The following is a 25,518-nucleotide window of genomic DNA, read 5'->3' as shown; positions in this document are numbered from 1 at the left end:
CTCCGCTCCCGACGGGATCTCGGGACTGCCAACTGCGTGCCGGAGCCGGCCGGGCACAGGTGATTGGCCTTGTGGGAAAAAGGAGTCCAGAGGGCGACGGTGCCACGAAGGGAGCGTGGGAACGTGCTGATGAGCCGCTATCGCGGAGGACCAGACGGGTATGAACATGCAGGGATCTATGTAACTTCTTGCAGTGTACTTTTTTTCTCTTTACACACTCACGTACGCCCATACTTGTCTAACTAGTTTGGGGAATTCCCCACCCCCGAGCCCTGTGCATCCTGTAAAGCCTCAGCAAATGCCCTGGAAGAAGCAGTACATTCTTCCAACTACTCAAGAAACGACACTGAAACCACACCATTACCTATAGTCTAAATGCCAATTTCTCCCAATGACGTCCTACCCAAGTAAACTACGCACTGCATTCTGCTGTGCGTGGTGGAGTCGACTCCTGATGTACAGGCCGACCTTCTCTACCCTTCTTTCCCACTAGTCAGTTGATCACAAGGGGAGATTAAAGAAATCATCTTAGCCACTTATTTTAGAGCAGAATTGTGCAAGAGCTTTCTAGAGTTGAAGGAGATGTTCGTCCTATTTGTAACTACTGAGCAGCTGGAATGTGGCTAATGTGATTGAGGAACTCAATTTTTATTTTATTTTTGGGTGAATTTAAAATTATATCTAAAGAGCTATACCTAGCTAGTGATTACCATGATGGACAACTTGTAACATCTAGATGTTCACCTTTTTTTTTTTTAATTTATTTTTATTTTTTATTTTATTTTTTTCATTTATTTATTTTTTTTTTTATTTCTAGGAGAGAGAGAGACAGCGTGAGCAGGGGAGGGTCAGAGAGAGAGGGAGACACAGACTGAAACAGGCTCCAGGGTCTGAGCTGGCAGTCAGCATAGAGCCCCACGCAGGGCTCGAGCCCACGAACCGTGAGATCATGACCTAAGCAAAAGTCGGACGCTTAACCGACTAAGCCACCCAGGTGCCCCTAGATGTTCACCTTCTAACTGCTTACAAGAGACCTACAGGAGACTGCTCTTCAGAGGATGGATTTCTTACCAGTTACCTTTTGCACAAATGCCTTGAATATCTCTGAAGATGTACAAGGAGATACTAAACATGGGGAACTTGGCTGTTGGCCACAATTTATGTGAGGGCATAATTTGGGCTGATACAGGGAATTTAATAAAATAACTTGGAAATGTATGTGCTACAATAGCTTGCAGGAAAATCCATGGAGTCAAAGCTATTTTACACTTAACTGGTTCCATAACGCAAAGCTCATACATGTGTGCCTGTATAAGAACAGGTGTGGCTAAGAATTTAGTGTGTGTATGTGACAGAAAACAATGAAACCAATTATCAAACTTACTTTAACTTGAAAGAGTTGAGATTTTTAATTTAAATTTATTTTTTGAACTGGTAATACTTTTACAGGTTTCAAATTTCCAAAAATATCAAAAGATATAGAGTGAAAATCATTCCTCATCCTTTTCCCCCATTTCTCCTCCACAAGAGCAACTAGTAAGCTTGGTTACTTTATATCCTTGGGAGACTGTGTGTGTGTGTGTGTGTGTGTGTGTGTGTGTAAGCAAAGGATTTTTTACACAAATGGAAACATACTTTACATACTGTTTTACATCTTTTCATTTAACAATGTATCTTGGAGCTCTTTCCCATATAAGTACATAAAGACAGTCCCCATTTTTAAAACTGTCATTCTCCATTCCAGCAGAAATCACTAACCCAGTTCCCCATGGTGGACACTGAGGTTGTTTACAAACTTTTACTTCTGAAATCAATACCATAGTGAAACAATGTACAGTCTACAACGAACAAATATATCTCCCAGCAACAGGTTTACTGTGACAGAGTTTGTGTTTGTAATTTTATTTTTTTCATTAAAATTTTTTTTTAATGTTTTATTTTTTGAGAGAGGGAAAGACGGAGTACTACTAGTGGGCGAGGAGCAGAGAGAGAGACACACACAGAATCCAAGAAGCAGGCTCCTGGCTCTGAGCTGTTAACACAGAGCCCGACATGGGGCTTGAATTCATGAGTCACGAAATCATGACCTAAGCCGAAGTCTGAAGCTTAATGGACCGAGTGAGCCACCCAGGCGCCCCGTGTGTGTGATTTTAGATAGCAACTGATAAACTGCCCTTCACAGAGGCTGAGTCAATTTTTACTCCCCCTGGAAATATGTAGAAAAGCCTTCCCCACTTTTGGATAAGTCAAGGCTGGTAAAATGCTAGGTGGTCATGCTGCTACAACCCGCCTGAAAGGTAACTTAAAAAGCTACACGAAATTCATGGCCAGAGGAAAATGCTCAAAAAAACCCCAAACCAGGGGCACCTGGGTAGCTCAGTCAGTTAAACATCCAACTTCGGCTCAGGTCATGATCTCATGGTTCGTGGGTTTGAGCCTGTCGTCAGGCTCTGTGCTGACAGCTAGCTCAGAGCCTGGAGCCTGTTTCAGATTGTGTCTCCCTCTCTCTCTGACCCTCCCCTGCTCACACTGTCTCTCTCTCAGAAATAAATAAAATATTAAAAAATTAAAAAAAAACAAAAACAAAACCCAAAACCAGTTAAGAAGCATGGGTTACATGAGAACTAGAAAGGACTCCAATTTCCAATTTTTCTAAACACAACTAGAAACATATTTTTATGGCATAAGATCTAGTGTACACTGTATGTATACATTTATATTGTTATGAAAAATTACAAGGGAGTTCATAAAATCTTAATGGTAGAGACCATCTCTGGATTAAATTTTACTTTTGTGCATTTTCCATGTTTTACAGTAAAGAATTTGCATTACTTTCACAAACTGATAAAGCCGTGCATTCCATAGTTTAGAGAAACTTCCCTTGAGGAGTTTATCTGACTGTTTCAAAGCATCTATAAGGAAATCAGTAGGAACATTATGCCTAGAAAACGTGACCCAAAAAGAGAAATGAAAAATTTGTAATCATCTCTGCCTGGAGAGGGAGGTGAGTGACAAGCTTGTTCCAGCTTACCCACTGAGGCCACTGTAACCTCAGCCCACCCAGCAACCATTCTGAGACCCTTTAGGAGCTGCCATTTTGGGGGCCAAGGTTGAGGGGAAGGGGCAATTGCAGGCCTGGCTTCCACAGCTGCCTAGAACCATGAAGTTACCACTGGGGCTCCCCTCCCCATAGGGCACTGATAGGCTGAACATTCCTGAAGCTGTACCCCACACTATTTTTAAAAAAATTTTTAATGTTTTATTTATTTCTGAGAGAGAGAGACAGAGAGAGACAAAGCATGAGCAGGGGAGGGTCAGAGAGAGAGGGAGACACAGAATCTGAAGCAGGCTCGAGGCTCTGAGCTGTCAGCACAGAGCCCGACGCGGGGCTTGAACCCACGAACCGTGAGATCATGACCTGAGTCGAAGTCGAACGCTTAACCAACTGAGCCACCCAGGCGCTCCAACCCCACACTATTGATGGGGAAGGGAGGAGGAATGGTCAAAAGTGGGGCTTATCCATGTTTTATGATGTCCATGATAAAATGCTAAAATTTAGATTACTCAGAAAAATAAGTAGATTCTCTTCCTTTTTCTACACCAATTAGGAATGCTGCAAAATGGTCAAAAAGACTACTGTAGGACACACTGTGTATATAAATCAGTTAATTATATCATTTGTTAAAATCAAAGGTATAGGACTGTTAGTACAGCCCTGATCAATTTAGACTCTGGAAAAAGTTGGTTATAGTCCTGGGCATGGTTTCTTTACCTTGGCATATTAGGGTCTAATTCTTTGTTGAGGGGGCACTCTTGGGCATTAGAGGGTGTTTAGCAGCATCCCTGGCCTCTACCCACTAGTTGCCAAATGACACCCCATGTTCTGCTAGTTATGACAACCAAAAATGTCTCCATACATCACCAAGTGTCTCCTGGAGGACAAATCCACCTCCAGTGGAGAACCTCTGGCTTCAGCAACGCTGGCAATTTCAAGGCAATGGCTTTCAAAAGGAGCTGTGACATGCCCAGGGAATGTAGCAGAAGTTCATGGGGGCTTCTTGGTCTTTTTCTCGGGGCATGAGTGTGGCTGACATGTGGGTGGGGGCCAAGTATGCGCTAATAACTGTGAAGTGCAGAGCTGGCTCCCGTGGACCATGTACACAAGTGTGAAACAAGTCCGTCATGAGTGAACTGAAATCCTCAGTCAATTTCACACAGAAACACAAATCAACTCCTGCACGCTTAGAATTTTATACAGAATTTTCCAGAAATGCAACGGCATTTTGTTTTGTCCAAAACTTCTGCAAGAGTTAAGTCACCACTTAGGAAAATCGCATCCCATACAGGAATGCCCCTCAGACTGTTTCCGTGACCAACAACATATCCCACACACCAGACGGCGACGGCAGTGCCCCCCGTGTCCATACAGTCACGTGGAGTGATACCACACCAATTCAGTCCATATTACTCTACCATAAATTACTTTTGTTTTAATTATGCTTTACAAAAAGGGGCCGTATATTGATTTTTTACAATGCACATGTCTAGGTTACATTACTTATGCATTCATTTTGCAGTAATAGAAGGAACAGCACAAAACACGTGTAGTTAAAGAGGGCACTGGACTTGGCAGATTTGAGAACCATCAATCTCTGGTATTTGGAAGCACCATTTCTTTAAGAAATCAGAGGTCGCCTTAGGCGTTTCTACCCCCAGTCCTCCCTTCCATGAATGCACTATGTGGACTTACCACATTTCTGTACCTGTGGTTCAAGAGTCATCTGTAGAGTTTCTCTCCTATGAAGATTCTCTGATGTCAAATAACACAGAAGCACCCATGGAAGACTCTTCAACCCCAATGACATGAACCGGGTTTTTCTCTTGCATGATTTCATGGATGTCAAACAAGGCAAGCGCCCGGCTCGCAGGCTGTCCTGCCTTCGTCCCACCCCCAGGGTTCTCACTGGAGTGTGTGTGCTGATGCCGGGCAAGGTGTGAGCCCCGGGCAAAGGACTGCTCGAGCCGTCGTCGGTTCCGGCCCTGGGACTCCTCTCTAGTGTGAGTTATCTGGTGTCGGATGAGGTGCGAGCTCTGAATAAAACATTTCCCACAGTGATTACACTTAAAAGGCCTGTCGCTTCGGTGAGCCCTCTCATCTGGATTCAAAGGTGGGTCACAGCCGAGGGCTTCTGCCCACTCATGCTTCGTCAGAGCTGGCGTCTGTTCGAAGATCAGCCTCTGGCGGCACTCGTAGGGCTTCTCCCCAGCGTGCTTTCGCTGGTGCTGGGCCAGGGAGGAGCTGTGCCGGAAGCCCTTCCCACAGTGGTTGCACTCGTAGGGCCTCTCCTCTGTGTGTGTCCTCAGATGCAGGAACAGGCACGTGGTCCGTGAGAAGGACTTCCCGCACACGCTGCAAGTGTATGGCTTCTCCCCGGTGTGTGTCCGCTTATGCCGGCCCAGGGATGAATTCTGGTTGAAGGCCCGCCCACAGTCCTGACATTCATAGGGTTTCTCTCCAGTGTGAATTCTTCGATGGACAGTAAGGTGTGTGCTATGGCAGAAAGACTTCCCACACTCAGCACATTTATAGGGCTTGTCTCCCGTGTGGATTCGCTCATGCTGAACCAGGGAGGAGTTCTGGCTGAAGGCTTTCCCACACTCTTTGCACATATAAGGTCTCTCTCCCGTGTGAATCCTCTTATGCACTGTGAGATGTGCGTTATGGTTAAACGACTTCCCACAGTCTGTACATTTGTAGGGTTTATCTTGTACTTGGCCCCGGGTGAGTTCTGTAACTGGAATGGCCTCACTGGAAGCTTTGCTACAGTCACTGCTGTCACAAGGCTCTTTGCCAGATGAGCCTGTCAGCTGTACTAAGCTTGAGTTACCTTCTGAGTCTGTAGCCTGTGAGTTGTAAGCACAGAGATAGTCTTTCCTAGAAGTCTCTGAGGACAGATTTGGGTTTGAACTCAAAACACCGTTTTCACCAGGTCTGAGACTTTCATAGCTTTTCTCGTGAACTGGCACTTCCTCGGGGCTAACTTCCAGTTGCCTCAAATTATCCTGTTCCTTCTCGGGCACCTGTACCTGGCACTCACGTTCCCAGTGCTCCCCTAATGTGGTGGGACAGGGAGCGTCCCTCAGGAAGCCTTCCCTTTCCATGACACGGGATGGCTCCTCCTCAGGAAGGCCCAGCTCCTTGGGTGACGCTCGGCTTTCAGGTCCAGGCTCCCAGCCTAAAAGATTACGAAAGAGCTGAGGGAGTTGGCAGAAAAAACACAGAGAGGACATGTTGGGCCCCCGTCCTTACTACTCCTCGCACCTCTAGGGAAATTTCAGTTCTGCTCCTGTGCAGACACCAAGTGCCTCATCTGCAGAGACAGTCTCGTGCTTTCATTCATTCAACAAAAATCTCCCGAATACCTGCCACAGGCCCAGGTATGGGGCTAGACGAGAGGATGGCAGACTATAGTCCCCAACTATGAATATTTTTTATGTTTTTAAAAGGCTGCAGGAGAAAGAGAGGATGTATGACTGAGACAGGATTCTAAAGTTGTTCCTGGCTATGCAATCAGACATCTAGGTACTGCTATGAAGGCACTTTGCAGGTGACTCACTGGTTGACCTGAAGCCTTAAAATAGGGAGATGATGCTGGGTTATCAGGGTGAGCCTGAAGTAACCCCCAGAGTCCTTAAAGCAGAAGCAGGTAAAAGGGAGAGGCTGGCTGCACAGGAGGACTTTAGTTGGGAAATGGGTGTGCTTCCCAAGGCCGAGAACAACTCTTACACAACAGTCTCAAAGGAAAACAGGACCCTCAATCCTATGGCTACACAGACCTGCATTCTGCCTGACCATGCCTGGAAATGGATTCTCTCAGAGTTCCCTGCCCAGCCAGGACCTTGATTTCAGTCTTGTGAGACCTGGAGCACACAAACCAGTCAGCACTGACTGACAGAAATGTGAGATAATGAATGGGTATTGTTTTAAGCTAATTTGTTACAGAGAGGACAGAAAACAAATAGTGATTGTATTTGGCCCACAAAGCCTAAAATATTCACTGTCTGGCCCTGATGCTGGGGAGAAGCTGCAACCCGAACACATGAAAAGCCTGGTTCTCAGGAGCCGGGGAGGCAGATACTGAACAAATCATCGAAGGAGCAGGCTTGGGAGGCAGACAAGGAGCTCAGTTTTAGAAAACTGAAGTTTGATAGGTTTAGATACTCAAGTGGAGGTACCCTCATGTCTGTAGGACACCTTGGGAGGACCAGCGCAGGTCCCAGAATCTTCCAGAACAAGAACTGCACTCAAGCATGCGCAGGCTCGCTGCGTGCTCACAGTGCAGTGAAGGCAAGGGTATCAGCTTCCTACGGCTGCTGTAATGTGCTGCAAACATAGCACCCTAGGAGAGCATACTTCTCTTACAGCTCTGAGGTCAGAAGTCCTAAATCAAGGTATTGGCAGGGCTGGACTCCTCCTGGTGGCTCTAGGAAAGAATCTGTTTCCATGTCATTTCCAGCTTCACGAGGCTGACTACACTCCTTGGCCCTTTCCTTCACATCCAGAGCCAACAGACCCCACTAATAGTATCCCTGAGTTCTGTGAGCTGTAAAAGCAAATTACTGACCCTAAGGAGGGGGGTCATGGGAACCCGATTAACAGCTCGTCAGTCCAAGGTATGGGATGCCCTGACTTAGCAACTGGCATCTGAAGTGGAGGCAGTCTTGGGGCACCTGGGTGACTCAGTTGAGCATCCAGCTTCGGCTCAGGTCATGATCTTATGGTTCCTGGGTTCGAGCCCCACGTTAGGCTCTGTGCTGACAGCTCAGAGCCTGGAGCCTGTCTTTGGATTCTGTGTCTCCCTCTCTCTCTGAACCTCCCCTGCTCAAGCTGTCTTTCTCTCAAAAATAAATTAAAATCTGGAGTTTGTCCAGATAAAAGGGGTCAAATGTTACTGGCACTCTTCTTCCCACATCCACAGCCCCTGCCTGGAACACAGATGTGATGGCCAGAGCTGCTTTACCCCGAGGAAAGGCCAGAAGAATCAAAACCATCAGCCCTGGCATCACTGAATACTCAGCCAGAGGCAGCAGTGGCTGCTTTGTGAAAAAATTGCTTCTTTTTTTTGAGCACTCTAGCCCAGTTTTCAGATATGTCAGCTGAATACAATCCTTGTTGTGAAGAGAACACAAGGGTGTGGAGAACAGGTTTACAGAATCTGGACATGAGAGAATAAAATGGAGAAGATGGAGGGCAAGTTTACATATTAGAAATGATCCTGTAGAAAGGGCGCACTGGGAAGGTGGGGAGAGAAAACATGAGAAGGACGAGGTGGGAGTCTGGCCACTAGAGGAGAGGCAGATGGTCTCTGTGCTCAGAGAAAAGAGCACGGATGAGAAGAACAGAGCGCGCAGGAGCAGAGCGCAGACCTCCCGTGCAGAGAAGAGCTAACAGGGCAGGCCCGAGGCTGTCGTCTTTAGAGGGGCCTGTTTTCAAGACTGGCCCTGTGCTGTGTGGGGGGATTTGGATTTCAAGAGAGTTCTCACCACCCTAACTGGTATGAGTGGCTCACTGTGCCCAAACTGTGCCAGCACTATGGTTTATGGTGAACACCTGCTTTGCCCTGCGAGTCTGGAATCTTGGTCTGTGCCAGGCACAGGGTGCCTAAGTGACCAGCACCCAATAAAACACCCCGGTGCTGAGCTTCTAACACGCTTCCCTGGGAGCTAACGTTCCTCATGTGTTGTCACAGCTCACTGCTGTGGGAACTAGTATGTCCAGTGTGACTCTACTAGAAGGGAGCTCTGGAATCTTGGCTGGCTTCTGGACTTCACAGCATCTGCCTTTTCTCCTTGCCAATTTTCCTCTATATTCTTTTGCTGTAATCACTGGATCTTTGGGGTCTTGGGGACCCTGACAACACCATCCTTTCCATGCAGCACATCTGCAGTCACCTCTTGGGCTGCTCCCATTGGGAGTTCCCACTTGGCAGCTTCTCACCTGGCCAGTGGCTCTGGGCAATTCCTCTCTCCGTTGCCCAGAGCTCAGCCCCTTGCTCCAGTTGGGAGATGACTTCAGGTTTTGGAAGCTCAGGTCCTGGAACAAGGGAAAGACACAGGATATGAGGATCTGCCACAGAGAAAAAGAACCAGCTCAGAATCCAGCCCTAGACTTCTGATAGGGCACAAGGACATCTCACAATAAGGTGAAGGCTTTGGAATGGGACAGAAAAGGGTAGAAACCTCATTGCCACAAGCAATGAGAATGCAAGATCCCTAACCCCCAGCCCCAGCCCAAGATCAGGTCCTCACACCAGAGGCCCTATGACCTATAACCCATGAAGAATAAGTCACTGTAGGAATCTGATCATCAGCTGGGGAAGCAGGCCTTACCCACAGAGAGCAGATGCCCAAAGGTCTCCAGCATCACGTCACGGTAGAGGCTCCTCTGGGCAGGGCCCAGCTGCCCCCACTCTTCTTGGGTGAAGTCTACAGCCACATCCCGGAAGGTCACCGGCTCCTGAAACATCACACATACTCCTAGTCAGCTAGACTGCCCGCATCAGTGCTCTTAAGAAGAGAAGGAGGAATGGAGAAGCCGAAGATTGGTAGGCTAGTGTCCTGAGAGAGTGTATATTCTGAATAATGAGTCAGATCCACTGGGCACCTACTGGACTGTCACACGTAGGTTGTATAGTGAGGGCAAAGGAAAGTATCCCAGCAAGACCAAGCCAACCACAGCTGACCTACAACTGATCTCAGGTGCAGAAGAGATTGCTGACTTGCAGATCTGTGGGTTAAAAATACAATTACTGGTTTAATCCAGTAAGCTTTGGGATAGTTTGTCACACAGTAACATCTAACTGATACATTAAATAATCCTCAGATTCAAAACAAGACTCATTATCCTCCCTGAAAAGAGGGGTTTACAGCTGGAGTCAGAAACTCACCTATCTTAAGGGACCAGGCAGGCTCACCAGGGATTGAAGTGGGGTACTGTAAGAGCTTATAAAGGTACTTAACTTGTGAGAGGTGACACTGCAGGTGATGGGTAATATATGCCCTATTTGAAGGGGAAGCCGGAACTCAGAACCAACTGATTGTGGGGAAAGCCAGGCCTCAGATAGTCAGAACTTCTGATCTCTAACGAGTAGCTAAAAATTAGGCCACATTTTTAAATGAAAACTTAATTTTTATAAGTTATGCAGTGTATCTAAAACACATCCTACAAATGAAACCCTTCTGTGGGCTCGGTGTGGCCACTGTCAGAAGCTACATATTTCTGGATCTGGGTTTTGACTCTGCCATTTCCTCCTCAAGAAGCACAGAGCAGGTACCCATTTCTATTTCCATGCTTCCCTGTCTACAAAGAATCATTCCTTGGGGGCCATGATGGGGAATAAGTGGCTGTAAAACACCTTCTACAGGACAACACACAAAAGAATAAAGTTGGTTCCCTACCTCACACCATATTAAAAGTTAAGTCAAAATGGATAAAAGACAAACGTAAGAGCTAAAACTATTAAACTCTTAGAAGAAAACGGAGTGATAAATCTTCCCAATCTTGGATTGGCAAAGAATTCTTAGAATCTGACAGCAAAAGCACAAGCAACAAAAGAAAAAATAAGTAAGTTGGACTTTATCAAAATTAAAAATTGTTGTGCTCTAAAGGACACTATCAAGAAAGTGAAGAGAGGCATCTGGGTGGCTCAGTTGGTTCAGTATCTGACTCTTGGTTTCGGCCCAGGTTTCAGGGCCTCATGATCCCAGGGTTGTGGGATTGAGCCCTACGTTGGGCTCATGGTTAAGTGTGGAACCTCCTTAGGATTTTCTCTCTCCCTCTGACCCTCTCCCCCACTTGCATGCTCTCTCTCTCTCCAATTAAAGTAATTAATTGATTAATTAAAAAATAAATAAAGTAAAAAAATATCCACATACTGAGAGTTAATAATAGCAAATCACAAATCTGGTATGCAACTTGTATCTGGAAAATATACAGGTCTCTTACAACTCAGTAACAATGACAACCCAATTAAAAAGGGCAAAGGATCGGGGCGCTGGGTGGCTTAGTCAGTTAAGCGTCCGACTTTCGCTTAGGTCATGATCTCGCCGTTCGTGGGTTCGAGCCCCGCGTCGGGCTCTGTGCTGACTGCCAGCTCAGAGCCTGGAGCCTGTTTCAGAGTCTGTTACTCCCTCTCTCTCTGACCCTCCCCTGCTCACGCTGTCTTTCTCTCTCCTAGAAATAAATAAAAAACATTAAAAAAATTTTTTTTTAAATAATAAAAAAAAATAAAAAGGGCAAAGGATCTAAATAGGTATTTTTTTCAAAGAAAATATAAAATATACAAATACTGAGTAAGCACATGAAAAGATGCTCAATATCGTTAGCCACCAGGGAAATGCAAATCAAAATCACTTACTAAATACCTCAATTATAAAGGAGTATGTTAAGAAAAACACAAAAAAGGCTTTAAAATTTTAAAGAAATTATAGTACAGGTGACATACGGGTCTGGCAAAAATTGTGCAGGAAGCATGAGACCGCTTTGCTTGGGAACAGAGGTCTCTGTTCTGCCGCCATGTCCTCAACATCGCACCCAGAAGGTCCTCCAGCCTGATGCATGCTCCCCGTGTCTCCTGCCTCCCCTGCCTTGCCCTCTCAACTATCACCCACTCTGCATGGGTTGTCAGTAACGGCCCAGGCACCAGGCCCACTGAGTACTGACCTCTTCAGGCCAAAAGAGCTCTCAGTGGCCCTGAGAGCCCTCACGTCTCCTCCTGGAATTCTAACAGGAGTCCATTCCTTGCTTTTTCATGACCCTCTGCTGCTGCACCCCAGACCCCAGTAGCCCTCCTCTTGGTCTGCGCAACTGGTGCCTGGAGGGATGGGCTATCAGACTCCTTTACTCCACACACTCCCCCACAGCTGACCAGGGCACCCGGCATCAGCCAGCACTGGGTCAGTGGCTCCCTCCCCCGCATCCTAGTTAGCTCTCAGTATTTCTTCTACCCCCACCCCCAGATGCTTGAATGTTTTTTCTCAAACCCAAGGCATTCTTGCTTTAAAAAAAATCTTGAATGGGGCGCCTGGGTGGCTTAGTCGGTTAAGCGTCCGACTTTCGCTTAGGTCGTGATCTCACGGTTCGAGCCCCGCGTCAGGCTCTGTGCTGACAGCCAGCTCGGAGCCTGGAGCCTATTTCAGTCTGTGACTCCCTCTCTCTCTGACCCTCCCCTGCTCATGCTGTCTCTCTCTCTCTCTCCTAGAAATAAATAAAACATTAAAAAAATAAAATAAAATAAAATAAAATAAAAAAATCTTGAAAGGCTCCTTCTCACCTTTGGGTACAGGATGATCTCTTCCAGCCTGGCTATGGCTGACTGAGTAATGGCCTCCAAAGATACCCAGTCCTAATTTCTGGAACCTTGAATGTTACCATAAATGGCAAAAGGGATTCTCTGAATGTGATTAAGGATTTTAAGATGAGGAGATTATCCTGGATTATCTGAGTGGGCCCTAAATACAATCACAAATGTCCTTTTGAGGGGAAGGTGGAGGGACATTTAACTACAGAAGACAAAAGGCAATGTGACCACTAAAGCAAGATGCCATGCTGCTGACTTTGAAGATGACAAAGGACCATTAGCCAAGGAATACAAGGTCTATAGCTATTAGAGCTAGAAAAGTCAAGGAAACTGATTCTGCCCTAGATTCTCCAAGGGTGGCTCTGCCTATACCTTGATTTCAGCCCACTATAACTGATCTCAGACTTCTTGCCCCCAGAACTGTAAGAATAAATGTGTATTAAGCCACCAAGTCTGCGGGACTCTGTTACAGCAGCCACAGGAAGCTATATTCTGGACCTCAAAGCCCTCTACTTCCTTGCCTCCTGTGGTGGCAAGCCTCCAAGACGGCCCTCAAAGGTCCGTCCTTGTGTCGTTGTGCAGTCCCCTCCTATACTGTGCAACCAATAGGATAATGTGCAAATGACAGTATGTAAATTCTGAAATGAGGGCACAAAAGGCATTGGGGCTTCTACCTTGCATTTCCTGGATCACTTACTCTTTGGGAAGCCAGATACCATGTTGTGAGGACACTCAAGGAGCTCGAGAGAGAGGCCCACATGGGAAGGGACTGCTCACTGTCATGTGAGTGAACCATCTTGGAGGTGGATCCTCCAGTCCCAGTCAAGTCTCAGATGACAGCAGTCCACACTGACATTTGATGGTAACCTCATGGGCCCAGGCCAGAACCACCAACTAAATCATTCAAGGATTCCTACTATCAGAAACTGAGGTAATATTTATTGTTGTTCTGGGCCACTAGTTTTTGGGTTACACACAACAGATAGACTTTCTTTTACTGCTGACAGACTCTTCTTGAGAGAGTCTGGCTCCCCTGAACTCTTTTCTCAACTAGGCCTTGACTTCTGGGCTTCTGTGTCCACTTTGCATCACCCAGTTTCATAAAAGAGTTGGTTTAGTCAGAATCCCCATCCACCATATCTGATCACTCTCCATATCTTTCCAAAGTCCTCATCCCACAGAATCCTCCAGGTAATGTCTGATCACTTGGCCTGCTTCAGCAAGAATCCCTAGGTCAGTTTAGCAAGAATTATACCCACCCCCGAGCCCAGCTATAAATTCCCACTTTTACTTGTAGTATATGGAATTGAGTCCAGTTCTATATTGAAGTCTCTTTTCCTCTATTGCAATAATTTGTGAATAAAATCTATTTTGACTGTCATAATTACTGTTTTACTCTGACATTGCTCATTCTCTGCTCCGTCCCCTCCATCCACAGCAGACTAAATGTGATTTTTTTTTTTAAAGTAGGCTTCACCCCACCTTGAGGCAAACTCCACCCCAGATATCAAGACCCCAGCTGAGAACAAGAGTCAGACCCTGGAGGCACCTGGGTGGCTCAGTGTCTGACTTCAGCTCAAGTCATGGTCTCATGGTTTGTGAGTTCAAGTTCCACCCTAGGCTCTGTCCTGACAGCCCGGAGCCTGGAGTCTGCTTCAGATTCTGTCTCCTTCTCTCTCCGCCCCTCCCCCACTCACCCTGTCTCTCTCAAAAATAAGTAACAAACAAAATTTTAAAAAAGATATTCAACCAACTGAGCCACCTAGGTGCCCCAGTAAAGTGTGATTTAATGCAAATCTGCAATAACACACATCTGAAAACATGCAAATCTAAGGTTATCAATAGTCTCACTTTGGGGCGTTTGGGTGGCTCGGTGGGTTAAGCGCCTGACCTCGCTCAGGTCAAGATCTCACAGCTCATGAGTTGGAGCCCCGTGTCGGACTCTGCGCGGACAGCTAGCTCAGAGCCTGGAGCCTGCTTCCGATTCTGTGTCTCCCTCTCTCTCTGCCCCTCCCTCACTCACATTGTCTGTCTCTCAAAAATAAATAAATAAACGTTAAAAAACATTAAAAAAAATAGTCTCTTTGCATACTAAATCAGAAATAATGCAAAGCCTTGTCAACAACAACAACCACTGTAACAAAAAACACTGTAAGTATAAAATTCTAAAGATGTGGTTTCTGCCACCAAAGTGGAGACAGCACTTTATGGAGAACACGGGAAGCGGCCACTTTGTCTAGAATCGCATGAGCTTTGAAACAGGCACCTTCCAGGATGGCCTTGCAGGCACCGACCGTCCAGTGCGCAGTTCACTCACGGCCCCCGCGGGGGAGTGGTGGTGGGAGGGGGCCCCGGTGGTCGCTCCAGCCCCAGTAATACGGTGCCTGGTGACCTGTCGTCACCCTCAGAGGTCGTGTCCAGCCCCCTGGCCAGGGGCCTCGCGGAGCAGGGCTCTCGGGGAGGGTTTGCTGGCACGGAAATACCTGCCATCTCGGTGCTCCGCTGACACCGTCACACAGCAGCTGGCCTTCGCGGGGAAAGCTATCGGCGGGAGCCGGGCCAGCTCCGTCCTAGGGAAAGATACCAAGTCCCATCCCAGAACAAGGAAACTGGAGTACGAGCGGAGCATGCGCACTGGGGGACCAGATGGCCTGGGTTCGAATCCAAACTCCACCATAACTGGTCCGGCCAGACAGCGCGCCCCGAAGTGCGCCGCAGTTTTCTCATGTGTAAAGGGCCGTGCTCACCGTGGGCTACAAAGGGCCAATACCTGCGGGAGACGCTGGACCCGCTGCAACCGTTACTATTATTTTACCTGAAGCCATTCTGCTGGCAGCCCCGTAGCCATCGCCAATTCTGTCGCTTCCTCTTCAGGGTTCATCCTGGACCGACAGGTCGAGAACAGGAGCCCGAAGCGGCCGTAAACCCGAGAGCAGTCCCCGCCTCAGGGACCACTCCACTCACCGCCCGCTGGACAATGGCGGACACTCTGGTGACGCTACGACTACAACTCCCAGAAGGCCGTGCGGCGCGCCGCAACGCCTGACCAATAGAAGCCTCTGTCCATCGAACCTTCGACCAATGAGAGCCTTCTGGCTTCGGGCCAATGGGACCGTCCGTCCTTCGGACCTCCGGCCACTGGGGGCGCTCCTGCCGCAGACCCCAGGGAGGCAGTGCTGGGCAGGCGACAGCGGCCCTTGGCCCCTGTCGGCTGAGACGCTCGGGCGGGCTCCAAGCGGACCCGAGTAGTAGGGGATTGTCCGCCCTCCCAGCCTGGCAGTTAGGGGTTCGCGTTTGTGCGCGGCCGCACTGCCTACATGGGCTTTGTTCCTACAGCCCGTATTGAAGATGCGCTTCTGTCCACGCGGAAGTGGGGTGCCCTGCTTTGAGACCCTGCGCGTCCTAGCTGGCAGGGCTGGGCATCTCCCCTGCCACCCCCCAACCCAACCCCCCCATCCTCCAACCCCCCCCATCCCCCGCCCAGGGCCCAGCGCAGCAAGGTCAGCAGCAATAGGAAGGCATTTGACAGGCATCTTCACTCACTTGAGCAGGGGACAGTAGCTGCTGTGGGAACCATGAGTCAGACGGTCTCCGGGAGACTGAATGTGGCCACTACTGTGTACCCACACAATTTCCAGGCAGTATTCCTTTCTCGGTGGGCAGAGAAGTACCAGGAGGAAGTATCGTCTTCCTCTCTGCAGCAGCCCCCAAACGATGGAAAAGATGAGAGAGGGTTGAGTCTGTTATCTTAGAGCAGACCCATATATTTATATGGAATGAGTCACTGGGCACAACTTTCCTCATGGTTCTAATAGTGCTGAAACTTCAATGCATGACGTTTCCCTATTGTTTTAATTTTCTACTTATAGTTTTGTTTTTTCCTTGGTTGTATTATAGGGAATTTGTCTGTTGCAGTAGTTCTCAAAGTGTGGGCCCGGGACACCTTGGAGTTTCCTGAGACCCTATGAGTTGGTGAGTTCAAAACTAAGATCAGCACTGAGTGTTATATGTAAGTGATGAATCACTAAATTATGCATCTGAAACCAATTTTACCATATATGTTAATTAACCTGAATTTAAATAAAAACTTTAAAAGGAAAGAAAAAAAAACCTGAGTTCATAACAATAGCTTTTCACCCCACTCCCATTTTCTCATGAGTGTACCATAGAGTTTTCCAGAGGCTTCTAGATAAGTAATATTGCAACAGAATGAAAAGTGTTAAAGATAAACAAAGTGGACATTGATTAACATGGTGAACACAAATTTTATTCAGTAACTGCTGACAGTGGGGGAAAGCACTGAACTCTACTTGCATTTGTGCGGAGCGAACACCCAACCCTTTAAAAAAGAATGAGGGAGGGGCGCCTGGGTGGCTCAGTTGGTTGAGCATCAGACTTCAGCTCAGGTCATGATCTCATGGTTCGTATGAGCCTGGAACCTGTCTTTGGATTCTGTGTCTCCCTCTCTCTCTGACCCTCCCCGGCTCATGCTGTCTCTATCGCTCTCTCAAAAATAAATAAAACATTTTAAAAAATTAAAAAAAAAAAAAAAGAATGAGAGAATCAGAAGGGGGAGAGAGCAGGGCTCATGTGGAAAACTACAAAGTGTTAGTCAGTGTAAATATGATGGAGCCAGTGTGCTGCTAGCTGGTGATTATTGAAGTTAGGTTTCTACCCTCCCACAGAGACTAGAAACAACAGCCTTCTCCTTCCTGACCATTCTGTTTCAAAGGAAAGGCTTTCAGGTCCTTGAGAAAGACCTCTGAGTTGGAGGATACACATAGACATCTCAGAGAGAAAGAATTCACAATTTTAAAATCTTTTTTTTTTTTTTTTTTTTTAGTAAATACTGTAAGAAAGGGAAGCCAGGAGCCTATCCTTGGGTGTTTGGGTGTTTGCTAGAACAAACAGCACATTCTCTTGGCAGCATGTCTCAGGGAGGCAGTTAGCAGGCATTTTACTGGGAGGCTGGTGTCTTTCAAGGGACACAGCATTGTGCTGCTAGAAGCTGTGCCAGGGTCCAGTTGTCTCCTAGTGCAGAGGTTAGGACTGAGTTCTGCAAGTCTCAAAGGCACAAGCAGCTATGGAAATCCGACGGCCTTCCATCAAGCCCAACATTAGAGATTTGCAAAAATACAATGCAGTGCTGCTCTTCTCACTAATATTTACTTGTTTTGGAAAATGTAGTTATTTTCCATAAAGTAGAGGTTTAAAAAAACTAAACAAAACAAAAACAAAATGTGTGTTTGTTAGGACTACTATAAAAAAAGTACCACAAACTGGGTGACTTAACAAAAATTTATTGTTTCAATTATGGAGGCTAGAAGTCTGAGATCAAGATTTTGATATGGTTTGGTCCTGAGGGCATGAGAGAGAGAGAGAGACTCTGCTCTACCCCTCTTTTCTCAGCTTCTGGTGGTTTCCTAGCAATCTTTGGCATCCCTTGGTTTATAGATCTCTGCCTTCATCTTCACATGACTTCTCCCTATGTTCATATCTGTCTCAAATTTTCCTCTTTTTATTTTACTTTTTTTAATATTTTTATTTATTTCTAGGAGAGAGAGAGAGACAGCGTGAGCAGGGAAGGGTCAGAGAGAGGGAGACACAGACTCCGAAACAGGCTCCAGGCTCTGAGCTGGCAGTCAGCACAGAGCCCGACACGGGGCTCGAACCCACGAACCGCGAGATCATGACCTAAGCGAAAGTCGGACGCTCAACCGACTAAGCCACCCAGGCGCCCCTTTCCTCTTTTTATAAAGACACCAGGGGTACCTGGGTGGCTTAGTCGGTTAAGCATCTGACTTGGGCTCAGGTCATGATCTCATGAATTTGGCCCGAGTTGGGCTCTGTGCTGACAGTGCAGAGTCCACTTTGGATCCTCTGTCCCTCTCTCTGCCCCTTCCCTGCTCATGCTCGCTTTCTCTCTCTCTCTCTCTCAAAAATAAATTAACACTGGGGCACTTGGGTGGATCAGTCGTTTAAGCATCTGATTCTTGGTTTCAGCTCAGGTCATGTTCTCACAGTTTGTAAGTTCAAGCCCTGCATTGGGCTCTGTGCTGACAGTACAGAGCCTGCTTGGGATTCTCTACTCTGTGCCCTCCCCTACTTGTGCTGTCTGTGTCTCTCTCAAAATAAATAACCAAACTTAAAAACAAAAACATTCTTGGGGTGCCTGAGTGGCTCAATCATTTGAGCGTCCAGCTTCAGCTCAGGTCATGATCTCATGATCCATGAGTTCGAGTCCTGCATCAGTCTCTGTGCTAACAGCTCAGAGCCTGGAGCCTGCTTCAGATCCTCTGTCCCTCTCCCTCTCTCTCTCTGCTTCTCCCCTGCTCATGCTCTCTCTCTTTCTCAAAAATAAATAAACATTTAAAAAGTTAAAAAAAAATTCTTAGGGCATCTCAATGGCTCAGTCGGTTAAACCTCTAACTTCAGCTCAGGTCATGATATCATAGTTTGTGAGTTCGAGCCCTGCATCGGGCTCCATGCTGACAGCCTGGAGCCTGGAGCCCACTTCCAGTTCTGTGTCTCCCTCTTTCTCTGCCCCTCTACTGCTCAAATTCTGTCTCTGTCTCTGTCTCTCTCTCTCTGCTTCCCCCCTGCTCACGCTCTCTTTCTCAAAAATAAATAAACATTAAAAAATGTTTAAAAAATTCTTTTGTTGAAAATCTTTAATAAATAAACATCACAAAAATAAAAGCAAGTTTTAAAAAAATAAATAAAAGTAAGTTTTGATAATAATTTTGTATGTATTCCTCTAGGTTTGACATGGAGTATATTAATTTTTTCTCTAAACAAAATCAGATTTGAAAAATTTTATTATTTATTTTATTATTTTCCTCTTTGAACAAATAGCTTTCAGATGATATTTTATTTTATTTCTTTAAGTATTTTTAATGTTTATTATTCTTGAGAGAGAGAGACAGAGTGAGCAGGGGCAGTTGAGGGGCAGAGAGAGAGGGAGAGACAGAATCTGAAATAGGATCCAGGCTCTGAGCTGTCAGCACAGAGCTCGATGCAGGGCTTGAACTCACGAACTGTGAGATCATGACCTGAGCTGAAGTCGGATGCTTAACCGACTGAGCCACCCAGATGCCCCGATGATATTTTATTTTTAATTTAAAAAAATTTTTAATTTTCCTTTTTTAAATTTTTAATGTTTTTATTTATTTCTGAGAGAGAGAGAGCGCAAGAGTAAGCAGGGGAGGGTCAGAGAGAGAGGGAGACACAGAATCTGAAGCAGGTTCCAGGCTCTAGGCTAGCTGTCAGCACAGAGCCCGATGTGGGGCTTGAACCCATGAACCGTGAGACCATGACCTGAGCTGAAGTCGGGTGCTTAACCAACTGAGCTACCCAGGTGCCCCCAAATTTTTAATTTTCTTAATGTCTATTTTTGAGAGAGAGAGAGAGAGAGAGGGAGAGAGAGAATGGGGGCGGGGCAGAGAATGGGAGACACAGAAGCTGAAGCAGGCCCAAGCTCTAAGCTGTCAGCACAGAGACCAACATGGGGCTTGAACTCATGAATCGTGAGATCATGACCTGAGCTGAAGTTGGATGCTCAAGCAACTTAGTCACCCAGGTGCCCCCACATCTTTCTTCTTAAAATCCCTTTAGAGCTTTCTCACGCCATTCCTCTATGTGCCTGAAAATCTGTTTTCTAAGGAGGGAAAAATCCATAAGTGGGAGGAGGTCTAAAGGAGATTGGGGTGGGAGCGATGGGGATACTTAGGTACAAAGTGTCCTAGGCAGAGATCACAGAAAATGCAAGACTCTGAATGCTCAAAGTCTGTCTTGTGAAACTTGAATCATAGAGGCATATACCATGTTTTCTCCTTACCTTGCCTAGCCTAACATTGGAAACTGGGCAACTCCACTTTATGTCCCTTGGGCACCTCAATGTAACCTGTCCAAAAGCACACATACTGTTCTTGTGCTCCAAGCTTACTCCTTCATGTCACCTCAGCTTATTCAGTTTTCTATATTATAATCTGGCATAAGATTAAGATTCTTTAAGAAAGATTCCTTTCTCTGTGTTACTCTTGTGTGGGTCATGAGGCTCCATGGTGGATTAAATATAGCCCCAAATTCTTTGTAGGAGGTGGGACTTATGTCCCCTCCCCATGTCTGGGCTGACCCGACTGACTATCCAATAAAATGTAGCAAAAGTGATGATGTGTGACTTCTCAGGCCAAACCATAAGAAGTTTTTGCAGATTCTGCCTGGGTCTCCTGGAATGTTCATTCTTGGGACATCCTCTCTTAGAACCCAACCACCATGCTGAGAGGGGCCTAAGCCACGTGAAGGCGTCTAATGTAAGCGCCCCAGTCAACAATCCCAGCTGAGCTCACAGCTGACAGCCGGCACCAAGTGTTTATGAGTGTGTTCTCTTTGTTCTGAGCCCTCAAATGGCTCCAGCCCTGCTTGTGTCTACCTGAAACCATGCAAGAGGCCCTAAGTTACCACCCAGCTACCCAGTCAACTTTTATGGGACAATAAGAAATGAAAGAAATCATTGTTTTAAACCACTGTGTTTGGTATGTTCGTTACACAGTTTTCGAAAAGTGAGTCTGTGGCTTATGGATTTTTATCTCCTAAAAATCTCTCCTGCTCTTTCCTTTCTATTAGTTCAGGCCCTCATCATTGTTTTTTAAAATATAAAAAACATGTTTTTAAACAAGCAATACATTCCCATGGCTTGAAAATCAGAAGATACACTATGGTATCTGGCGAGATCTTCCTCTGTCCCTTGACTCCCATCACCAACTTCCCTACTCACTAGCAACTACTAGTTTTAGTTTCTTAGAGGTCCTTCTGGAGACATCTTATGCATTCACGTGCAGGGGACCAGCCTCTGCAAGCCAGGGTTGGCCCGGAGAGTGAGTGTTGGCGTCGGCGAAAGAAGACACGGAGCCAGCCTCTTCAGGTGGACTGCTCCAATTTATTTTTCAGCTTAGGGTTTTTATATAGCAAATTCAAACAATCATGCTTAACCAATTTACATTTTTTGAGTACAGTCATAGGACTTAACATTTCTAAGTTTTCTTGGCAACAGTGATTTCACGGTACATGATTTCCACGTCAACCAATAAAATTTAACCAGGTAGTCATAACAAAGTTCTACATATTCTTTACTACGTGTGGCAGGGTATCTAAGGATAAGTGAAGCATATTGCCAGAATACATGAGATCACAGTGCCCTTTAATTGTTTAAGTTCAGTGGGCATGCAAACACAGGATATACTTGTACCCGCGGTTGTAGGTAACAGACTCTCACAACCCCTTACTGAGAAAGAACAATGTCAACATTTATCATAGATGACGTATGGAAATGTTTTACGTGGATCAACTAGAATTTGGTCTCTGCATTTACCAATCTCATTCTTTGACCAGAACAATCCATAAGTTGCCTTACAGGCTCGAGGTCAGCGGGCAAATATTTCTCTCACACTTTTTCGAGAAAGCCCTCCAAAACTAGTAAGTCTTGTTTTTGTCTCTGCTCATGGCATAATATGTATTCTTACTGGCAATTAGACTCATAAAAGGAAAATGAATTCTAGGTCTCTTATAGACCCAACGCATACCGGACTGTCTCCAATTTTGCTAATTGCTGCAATATTCATTAGACAACATCTGATTGAGGGGGTGGACATGATATTTAGGTACATTCCATTTTGGAGGAAGGGGGGAACTTTGGGCGATTCTGGTTTCATATTAACCCTAGAATAGACTAACAGCAGAAGTGAGAGTAAAAGGTACAGACAAAGTAGAGAAGAAGAATTCTTCCGGGGGTTCTTCTGACTGCCTTGCAGTCTCTTCCCTGGGCCTTGCCATCAGGGATGACCTGTGCAGTTTCAGTCTCCGGCATTCACAAGTGAACATGTATAAATATTTTTTCACTCTCATATCCAAGTGGTGGCTACCACGCATTGAATATTACCTTGCTTTTATTCATTTAACAATATTCTAGAAATCTTTTCATACAAGCATGTGAGGCCCTTCCTTATTATTTTTAACAACTTTATTGAGACAGAATATTTAAAGTGGGGTCCTCAGTTGGAGCATAGAGACTTTTTGGAGCTGAGAAAATGACTTTCAGGTTAAGAATCTCAGTAGACAAAGTGGCCTGGAGGAGAGTGTCTGTTGAGAACCACAGAAGAATTAGCTCATGACAGACCAAAAACATAAAAGAGATGGAAATCTTGATGGAAGATAATAGCCCAGGTTAACAGATCCAGAAGGCCTCATGAGCCAATAATGGGACCCCAGATGGAGAAAAGAAGACAAAGAGAGAAGCTCGTGATCAAGGCAATCACTGAGGAAAGTTTATTGATGTGAAGAGGAAACTCTTTGGCCCTTTTGGACAGGGCTCACCGAGTTCTTTGCAGGAGTTATGTATTAAACTGTTTGTAAATCTGCTTGGTCACAAATGCGTGTGTGTATGCGTTTGTGTGTGTGTGACTGTAACTGTTGTGACTGTTAAGCCAAGCTTGTTACTCATTTCAAGGTGAATCACTTATCTACTTAAACAGCCATTTTTCTTCTGAGAGAAATATGTTAAAGTTTCCCCAAATGACTGTAAATTTACTCATTTTTCCTAGTATTTCTACCATTTTTTTGGTTGTACCATTTCTATTTTTTTTTAATTTTTAAAAATGTTTTTATTTATTTCTGAGGGAGACAACATGAGCAGGGGAGGGTCAGAGAGAGAGGGAGACACAGAATCTGAAGCAGGTTGCAGGCTCTGAGCTGGCTGTCAGCATAGAGACCAACGCAGGGCTTGAACCCACTAACCGTGAGATCATGACCTGAGCCAAAGTTGGACGCTTAACCATATGAGCCACCCAGGCACCCCATCGGTTGCACCATTTCTAAAGGTTCATGGTCATTTAAAATCTTTGTAGACTTTAACTTTTATTAACATAAAATATTCCTCTGCAGAACAGAGAGGGTTATTGAAACAAGTGGTCTGAAACCCTGTAAAGTTCTTCATACCGCAGAGTCTTTCCAGAAACTATACCCCTTGCCACTTCTGCATCAGTGTATTTCCCTCACCCACCCCTGATGTATGGGCTTTACAATTTTAAAAGAATCCTTGCAAAGCCAGCGGGCAATGAACAGTGACTGGCCTTTTAAATTTGCATTTCCCTAGGTTAGATCTATGTATCTACTGCTAGGCCTTGTTTGAATCCTTGTAAGCACTTTGGATTGTCTTAGCTTTACTTTTTCCAGCTAATTTCAGACCACTTGCTTGTTATATGATCATTCTATAGTAGTTCATCTAGCATTTATTGTGTGACCCCTCTGTTTCAGATTCTCTGGGGCAGACCCAGCCTGGGCCCTCTGCCTGGCAGCTAGGAACAACTTGTCCTCACATCTCACTGGAGAAAAATGCTGGGTTTCTTTGAGCATCCTAGGGAGCTCAGCACAGCTGTGGCCAAACACCAGGAAAACTGCTGGAGTAGGCGGCCCTGTTGGAGCAGAGCATTTCCAAGATCAGGATACAGGGTGACTGTAATCCCCAGACCTACTAGGGAGGGGGTCCTGCTATGAAGTGGGCAGATGTAGAATCCTCAAATCTGGACCGATGAACACGCCGTTTTCTACCTGGGATGGCTAGATCTTTGGCCCCCAAAAAAGTGCAGCAGGCAAAGGGCGATCCCTTCCCACTCCCTCTGAGCCCAGCAGTGGGCAAAGGATTTCCACGTGTGCAGGAGACACAGAAACCACCATCAATCTGTATCTTCTCCAGCTCTAACTAGATGGCTTCTTTCCACATCTTCCATGCCCCATCCCATGTCTGAGAGCACAACCGGGCATGGCTCTATGATTTAGAGCGACACTTTATTTTCTCCTCCAGAGATCATAGTTCCAAGCCTAGTCTTGACCACTAACTCACTGTGTCCCTGAAACCCCACTCACAGGGTAACTGCTTGATCCCCATCCCATGAGAGACTAAGATTAACATCTTACATGTCACCCACCCTCTTCTCTGGAAGTCAGGAGGCCGGTTCTAGTCTTTGCATTAGGAAATGGGACCTGGATAATATCCTTCATCTAAGGGGAGGGAACCGAGGAACAGAGAGGTGGGCATAAGAGCCCCTCAGACCACACAGCATGTTCATTAAGGAAAACTCACTGAATGTGACTAGTGAGTCTTTAATCTCATCCAATTCCTCCCCAAATCTCCTATTTCCTTCCTCATCCTTCTAGTGCTCAATTAAGGTAAGGTAAGGTAAGGTGTAATGTAAAGTAAGGTATTCTCCAACCCTTCTTCATTGAATAAAGAATGGCTATTATGTACAAGAACTGTTTGGTGGTGAAGCAGACCACAGGCCTACCTTCATGAGCTGACATTTTGTATGAGTGTGGAATGTGGGGGAGGCGGGGGGTTAAAATTATTTTTTTAAACTACATATTTTTTGTGCCAGATGATATCAGTCAGGATGGACTAGGTTCTGTTGAACTAACAAACAAGACCTAACTTTCAGTGGCTCAAGCCTGCTTACAGTTGATGTACTATTCACAGTCTGTCCATTGGGGCTGGCAGTTGAGTGGGTGGAGAAAGGGTGTTGTCCAGCTCATCATAACCATAGTGGATGTTGCTGGTTACCGGGGCCTCCTTGTCTTCACTCCCTCTGCAACCCCTGCAGCAATAATCACTTGTACAGTGTGGCTGAGTTTCTCTCTGTGAGATCTGCCTATACACGTTGGGTATAGAGATTACTTAAAAATGAAATCTTTAGGGGTGCCTGGGTGGCTCAGTCAGTTAAGCGTCTGATTTAGATTCAGGTCATGGTCTCACCATTTGTGAGTTCAAGCCCTGCATCAGGTTCTGTGCTGACAGCTCAGAGCCTGGAGCTTGCTTTGGATTCTATGTCTCCCCCTCTCTCTCTGCCCTACCCTGCTTGCATTCTGTCTCTGTCTCTCTCAAAAATAAGTAACTATTAAAATTTTTTAAAAAACAAAACAAAACAACCAAAATGTTAAGTAAAAATAGAAAGCGTCCTTGGACTATGCAAATATCTAGGTACCACCTGAGCCTGACCAAGTGGACTCTCTGAAGATGGGCCCAGGAACTGCAATTCTAACAGCTCCTGTCAGGTGGGCCTTATGCATGTTTTGATCAGGAACCACTGGCCTCTTGGTATGAGAATCCTTC

General features: G+C 45.9%; 1 protein-coding gene across 1 annotated transcript; it reads right to left on the bottom strand.

Annotated features, from left to right (window-relative positions):
- Positions 1-1,399: 1,399 nt before the first annotated feature.
- Positions 1,400-15,335, bottom strand: ZNF8 (zinc finger protein 8). The gene is made up of 4 exons (XM_077745286.1): positions 15,175-15,335; positions 9,391-9,517; positions 8,999-9,094; positions 1,400-6,236 (listed from the first exon to the last, which is right to left on the bottom strand). Exons 1-4 carry the CDS (start codon positions 15,238-15,240, stop codon positions 4,798-4,800), a joined length of 1,728 nt encoding a protein of 575 aa, XP_077601412.1. The 5' UTR covers positions 15,241-15,335; the 3' UTR covers positions 1,400-4,797.
- Positions 15,336-25,518: the final 10,183 nt, after the last annotated feature.

This window comes from Crocuta crocuta, unplaced genomic scaffold (assembly GCF_008692635.1).
Source record: "Crocuta crocuta isolate KB4526 unplaced genomic scaffold, BGI_CrCroc_1.0 scaffold375, whole genome shotgun sequence".
NCBI classification, from domain to species: Eukaryota; Metazoa; Chordata; class Mammalia; order Carnivora; family Hyaenidae; genus Crocuta; species Crocuta crocuta.
Note: the sequence above shows the minus strand (reverse complement) of the source record. Positions and strands in the feature narration are given on the sequence as shown.